This window comes from Aphanomyces astaci, assembly GCF_000520075.1.
Source record: "Aphanomyces astaci strain APO3 unplaced genomic scaffold supercont1.35, whole genome shotgun sequence".
Classification (NCBI taxonomy): Eukaryota; Oomycota; class Saprolegniomycetes; order Saprolegniales; family Verrucalvaceae; genus Aphanomyces; species Aphanomyces astaci.
The window spans coordinates 171,127-178,652 of record NW_009798298.1 but is presented as its reverse complement, the minus strand read 5'-3'; the positions used below and the strand labels follow the sequence as shown (position 1 = coordinate 178,652).

Here is a 7,526-nt window from a genome sequence, read left to right as displayed (position 1 = left end):
TCCGTGATGCGCGACCGCATAGCTTTATGCGGTTGCGCCTCTTGGACAAACCCGCGTCCGCCGCAGCGTCGGAACGAGAGTCACCGGCAATCACTGCCGCAGCGATATCGGCCAGATATCACTGTATCAATGAATGCTGGTGATTCTCGTTCAGCCACGTCGTCCGCGTGCCCGACGACGGCGAGACGTGGTTCACGATACCGACCGCCAGTCCCTGTGTCCAAAGCCGGCATTGGGAAACTGCACGAATGGACTTGCTTTTTCCATACATATTGTAGTATATTTGTTGGGACAATTAGTTGGGATATCCCAATAGTGTGCAATTTTCCGGACAAAGTGGATGTCCCAACCCCAAATTTGGTTTTCGGGACATCCGTGGGGAAGATTTTGTCCCATCTGATGTCCCATTATCGAGTTGGGACATATTTGGGGATGCGGTGGAGATGCTCTAACTGTAAACAATCCGAAATAACTACAGTCATCCCCCGATTTTTGCAGCCTGGTATAAACGAATATCCTGTGTAATCCCATCGAATATTCAATTTAACAGGCTATTGAAAAATTAATACTGGGAACTCAAAGCGGTGCCAGCACCAAGTCATATCACAATATCACGAGCGTTGTCCATTTGCCATGCGAATCCTTGCAAAGTGGTTAACTCTACATACACGATGACATGGCTGTCGGAATAAATTCGAGCACTGGATAACAAGCTAGGACGTTGTTCGATGTTTCTACTGTAAGAATGAGAGTGTACTTGCTTTGAGAAATTGTGCGACCACATTTCACAAAACGTGTAGGGTATTCGGATGTTTACGATTAGTTTTTGCTCATCGATTGTGATTAATATCCTTATCTAGTGTGAAGGTATACTCCTCCAAGACTTCATATAACCCTTGCATGTAAGTACCTTCGTAAAACTATAGGAGTATTTGGTAGGGGCTGCAAAAATCAGGGGATGACTGTACAACAAAAACAACGGCTTGGCCTGAAAATCCTATGTCGTCCTGCTGATGTGTAAGCTTATTATAGGTGCGCGACCTTGAAGTACTTTTGAAACCGTATGGGGTATCCAGCACGACCCATTAATTGGTGAACAATACAAATGCCAAGTTAAAGTGCTTCGTCGTAGAACAGGCCTCGTCTACGTCTACGAGCCGCTTTTCCCGACAAAAGGTATCGATAGGATACTCGGTGACGTGCACGATTGAGGCTCACTCCTCGCCAAGGCACTGCCTGCACAAAATTATACCGCTAACATTACGCTGCGGTGCGCGCAATTTTGTGGGCGGATGTCTCTGTCATGCTTCGGTAAACGGTATCCGGACAAATTACTCTCTGAATTTCAAAAAATATCGAACAATACTTTTTCAGTTTTTGTGAAAATGCGTGCCCGCCTCATGATAAGGTGATTCATGTAATTTCCTCTCACCATGTAATTTCCGCCCAGTTGGCAGCCAATCACAATCATCGAACGAAAATGATTGGATAAAATATGGTACTCAGGTAAATAATACCCATAGCATTTAATATTTGATTTCTTTGACAACTCATGTAATCTCATAATTACAATGACTTCTAAATTGAATACCTTGTACAATTTATAAAATGTTGGAAAAGCCTTCGCAATTCGTCGACGTTTCCGTCGCATACGGCGTTCCCAACGTGTCCATTTCCGAAAGAAACGCGCCAAAGCTGTATATATCGATCGGCCTTGGTCGTGTACCGGTCCCCGGTCAACACCTATCGAAAAAAAAACACGTTCGAAACACGTTCGAAACAGCCACAGGTTTCCAATCCATTGTCGTATTCATTCACAGTAGAAGTAGTACCTCTGGGGCAATCCAAGCGATCGTGCCAACATTCGCCGTCATGGTTTCATCCAGTTTGGACACTCTGGAGATGCCAAAATCACTCAATTTCGCTTCAAACGATGCACTCAGCAGCACATTTTTGGCTTTTAAATCGCGGTGAATGATGGACAGATCGTGTAAATAGCTCACGGCGCGGCCAACGTCGAGGGCGACGCTGGTTTTCGTGGTCATCTCGTCCGCGGCTTCGTTGGGGCTGGCCGCGCGCCGCCAGTGAAATCGTCTGTTCTGAACGCGTTCGAAACGGCGTTCGGTTTGAAGCAGTTCATGAACGTCACCTCGGGGCATCAAGTCGGACAAAACGGCCAAGTCGACGAGGGTAGACCACGCGATGCCCACAAACGGGACGATGTTCTGGTGGTTGAGGCGCGCACAGAGGTGGATTTCCCGCATGAATTCCTAATAATAATAGTGTCGATTCGGGGGAAAAGAGGAAATATATATATGTATTGGGTACCTACCGCCGTCGCATCGAGATCTTTGGCTTTGGACGGTAACAATTGCTTCATGGCCACATCTCGACCATATACTTTTGCGCGAAACACGATGCCAAAGCTATACATACAATATAATAGATCATGTGAAATAATAGTATAATTATCGAATATAGTGAAGGTTAACTCTATAGAGTCCTTTCACATAACCAAAGTCGTCCACTATTTCTTTCTTGAGACCAGATACATAAATAAATATACATGTCAAACACAACATGTTTTGACCAAGTCAACATATATAAAAGTATGTAGATACAAAAATATGTATTCTGTACATGAATTTAAAAAATTAAAAAAGAAATCAGATGTTATAATTCTTTTTATATATGTTGTGTTTGACACATACAGTATATAAAAAAAAAGAATAATAAAATCTGATTTTTAAAATATATTAATATTAAGAGGTTCTGAGAATTTCGGTGGTCAAATCTGTCATACATTATTCAAGCCGAACACCCGGGCGGAATTTACATTTACAGAATTGAAAAATTCGTCGAGCAAAATGGACAAACGATACAACGATGGGTCCCGCATAAACTAATAAAGCTCCTCATGACCTTGAGAATGCATGTTTTTGCAGCCTCATCACACACACGGGCAATGAGTTACGAGACTTCAAAAGTACGACAAGCTGGGCGGAAATTGCATGAAACACCTTACCGGAAAGCTTAAACTGAAATGATATCCGGAATTATCGAGTTTTTGCCAATCAGAAGTTCAGAATGCCAAGAAAGCATGGACATGAACGTTCAGCGATCAAGAACTGAACTACTATTAATAGTACTACTCTAGAAGAAAATATAAGGAATAGTCCACTGTCTACTTGGAAGGGAGAGGTTACTACGTAGTACTACTTACAGTACGCACTCCGTCCCAAATTACCTCCACGTTTTGCCACAAAATCATTTTTATTACGAGGATTTATTTAAATTTGTCCTAAATCAGACTGATGATCTTGTATAGCTGAACTGTCTCTTGTGAACAAGCAAGGGGTCGGGCCAATTGGCCCAAACTTCTTACATCAGCATTGTCGATATACAGGACGAGGACTGCCACCATGGTTACGGCAGGGATGTCGGCCTTATTCGAGCAAAATCCAGGCGATGAGTTCTCATACGTGATAACTATATCATAGAGTTTACGTTACCTCTGTATACAGTGTACAGTGCGCGCCACTTGGATAGGACACCCCCGTATTTTGATGGTATGCCTGGATAACTTGTACGTAAACTGACACGAAATATACCAAACCATTCGCCGTGATTGGCCTGATCATTTGGCGCTAGTTTTAGGTCAAAATAATCGATATTGAATGATTTATTTATGGAATTTGTAGGGAGATTGCCTACGATTTCATATTTAACCAATGAAAACACTCGTGTACAGTGATTGGATAATTCAATCACAAATCCGTGCTCATCCCGAAACACTATTGAGGGTAGTCCTTGGCAATGCAGGCTGCATGATACGAGTGCAATTATGCGTCGATGGAATATCATAGTCATGCACTACGGTAGTAGTTTCGACATCAACGTTGACTGTAGTAAGCATCCATTCCGTCACCACAACCTTGCCCGCTTGAAAGGCATCAGCTACCGTCGGACGACTCCAACGTGCCTCTGCATGGAGTAATGTAATGCCATACATACTACATACTAGTACGTCAAGGTCCTCAAAGGTAAACATCCAACCACGTGATATTAACGACACTCCTGAAGTAGAATTTATGCACTTGTGTGCACTTGAATTGGAGAAATGTAGATAGGCCACTGTCAACAACTTGACCCGTAAATAGTTCAACACTTGCTTCATAACAGAGATATACTTACTTCTCTTGTGTGCTTATGGCCCACATACTAGTAAGAATTTCCATAAGGTCTTGATATTCGCAAACGCGTCCAGCTCGACTATCAACATATCACTATAACTCTTCCATAACGATCGCTCCTTCCTACTACATACTAATACAACGCAGCACAAGTTGCGCACCGCTAACGTGGCATACCTAGTGCTATCACTGGCATTACCATTAGGACGCCTCACAATCCCTTTTGGCATGTGACGTGTACGATAGAGGAGGATTGGCAATTTGTGATTTTCGTGAGATCTCATTGGATATGAAAATCGTAGGACCAGCTCCCTACGATTTCATCAATTCACAAATGAACTGCGAAATTTTATGTTTGCTACAAATTCGTACATAACTTGGAAAAATAACGAGGTGGAGGATTTCGAAATGGCGAAATCGTAGGGGTGTGCGCCTACGATTGCATACAAAAGTCAAGTTCTGGCCTGCGAATTCCGTAGAATGAGTTATACCGGATAGGACACTTCAGGAAAATCGTCACGTTTGGAAGTTTCACTGACCTCTTGCACCTTCCGGTAGTGGACAATCAACTAGTTGACACTTACTACGTTAAGCTAAGCTACACACAACGTCCGTCGTGCAGTAGGTATGGGCAGAGCTTCTCAACTCACTGAGCATGAGCAAGGCAGCTCGTTAGCGTTCCAGCAAGCTGGATGGTCCGTCAAGAGAACCGCTGCGACTCTCGGACGCTCTCGCAACGTATTTGCATCATTTTTGCAGTCGCCTGACAACTACGGCAAGAAATACAAGGGTCAACAGTCAAGTAAAGTCACTGATCGTGCCAGACGACAAATCAACAAACACGCGTCCATCACTGGATGCTCAGCTCGTCAGCTTCAATTGCACCTACCGATGGACGCGTCGCTGAGAACGTATCAACGGATCCTCCACCGAGCACAGTTCCTCCAATATACCAAGCTCCAGCACATCCCAAAGCTCCAACAACGACACAAAAATGACCGCCTAAGCTATGCCGAGACCAACTTGACGAACACATCCGTGTGGGAGGATGTGGTTTGGTCAGTTGAAAAAACTTTCAATCTGGACGACCCCGATAGGTTCCAGTACTACTGGGTGCGAAAATTTCACAAGATTACCTGCTGAAGTTGATAAAATCAATGCCAAAGCGGTGCCTGCATGTTATCCAAGCCAAAGGAGGCAAAACAAAGTATTGAGGATGACATTTTGTGCTTTAATGAATGATTTTGTAGAAGTTTTCCTGAAGTGTCCTATCCAGTTGTCGCAATCCGTATTCAGTTTTCGCGGCATAACTCATTCAATATCGATTATTTTGACCTAAAACTAGCGCCAAACGATCAGGCCAATCACGGCGAATGGTTTGGTATATTTTACGTACAAGTTATCCAAGCATACCATCAAAATACGGGGGTGTCCTATCCAAGTGGAGCGCACTGTATGGATAGTGTTACCCATTTGACCATACATTAATCAAGTCCGGTGAGAGAATTATATTCTGCGCTGAGGAGCAATATTATTTTGATGATAGTGATTTTGCTACGTGATATTTCCTAAAAAGTTTCACGATGGAGCCTTTTAATCTGATTATATTGGGAATTTCTTGATGAATGTATTCTGTCTGTGAATAGAATTCTACTTACGTTAGTACGTATTGTGCTTTTTACCTTTTTTGGCTAATCCAGGTCTAAAACCATGCTTTAATAAAAACTCATCCTAAAATTACGGCACTCGCCGTGATTTTACGGATGCAAAATGACGTATTTTTACGGTTCGCGTTGAGTTATAACTATTCGTGATGCTCTGATTGGCTAATAATTGGTGGAGGTGCACGGTTTTATCTTATTCAACTTGTTTTACAATGATCAAGCATCATCATGCGTTGGAGGTGTGTTGTGCTTGTCCAAGTTTATGGCATTGAAGTTGACGTCGTTCGCCTCATACTTGGACTTTCACGACGTAGCGAAACAAGATTCAACACGATGGGAACGCGAAGTTCAATCGATCTCACTGCATGTTGGTCTCGACCACTTTTGCGAGTGAGATCGTCCAGTAAATAACGACCTGTCTTTATTTAGCTCATGTGCCAGACTCTCGATTTGTGTTGTTTAACGTGTGGTTTTAATTTTGTCATCCATTGATTAGTGCGATAAAACAATGGGCAAATTGGGCGAAAAGCACAATAGTACGAAATGTAACTCCTGGGCTTCTTCCCACGTCAACAGTCCTGTATAAACGGATACATTTGTATACATTGTGAGGTAGGTTTCTGTGGAATAGCCCAAATCTTCTGTGTGATGAACAATTTGGTTGTGACGAAGGCTTTCCCTCGGAGGTGTGGAGGACGTTGGGATGTAATGTCACAGCAACGATGCTGCATGTGTCGTTTGACGACCATTTCGATATTGAATTGACTTTTTAGTGTGTGATTTCCATTTTCATCCGGCACACGGCCAATGATATCGGGCACAGCAGGGGTCGAAATAAAATAATACATAAAACATACCACTCCGTGTCTCTTTATAGCGTACATATATCACATATGGGTGAGTTTTGATATAATGTACATTTGGTTTGGCCAATGAGAGCCACGTAACAAATATATTCAGCCAATCAAAGCATAACCAGGTGTTTCGCCCTAGTGCATCGATGTAATTGGTGGATATCTACCAATCAAACGCTGAATATGGCGCGCTACATCCATTTAATTGGCGGAAACTTCTGCTGAACAGATCATGGTGGGTGCGACTACTTTCAGTGGTTGTTATTCTGTCATTTATGAACGAATCGCTTCATTAAAATTATAGTAGGACGCCAGCTTTCGGCAGCCAATCGAAATTCGCGATTTGGCACAGAGGTCGCCGTGATAGGTCAAATTTCGTCAAATGAACATATAAAAAGGAGTAGTAAATATTTAGGGGTTTTATGCATAATGTATTTTCGAGAATTGAAAAAAATATGCATTATGGATTTTGACTCCATTTGACAATGCGTAACAAATAATTTGTCACATAATAACACCGACCACATTGATTAGCAGTCAGGCGTATAACCTATTTAACGCATATTTAAGCTTGAAGTTTGTATACTTTGAAGCAGCGTTAAAGGATTCTGACTACTGCTAAATGCTGTTTTTATCCTATTGTTACGTGGAATCAAACGTTAAACATCTATGAAGGAATCCATTGAATTCTCCTCGAAAAACTGTCTTGGCACACTATGCCTTCAGTATTTTCTGAAATTTCATGACAAAATTCACTTGCTCTAAGTATCGAATTCTTTGGGGTATGATGACTTTTGAGACCCACTGTACACATG

The 7,526-nt window shown here is 42.4% G+C and overlaps 1 protein-coding gene across 1 annotated transcript; it reads right to left on the bottom strand.

The window, feature by feature from the left end:
- Window positions 1-1,601: 1,601 nt before the first annotated feature.
- H257_11630 (TKL protein kinase) lies at window positions 1,602-2,380 on the bottom strand (the record flags this gene model as incomplete). Its single annotated transcript, XM_009838629.1, has 4 exons — window positions 1,602-1,695; window positions 1,727-1,743; window positions 1,833-2,270; window positions 2,333-2,380. The coding sequence occupies 4 exons, from the start codon at window positions 2,378-2,380 to the stop codon at window positions 1,602-1,604; spliced, it is 597 nt and encodes a 198-aa protein (XP_009836931.1).
- Window positions 2,381-7,526: the final 5,146 nt, after the last annotated feature.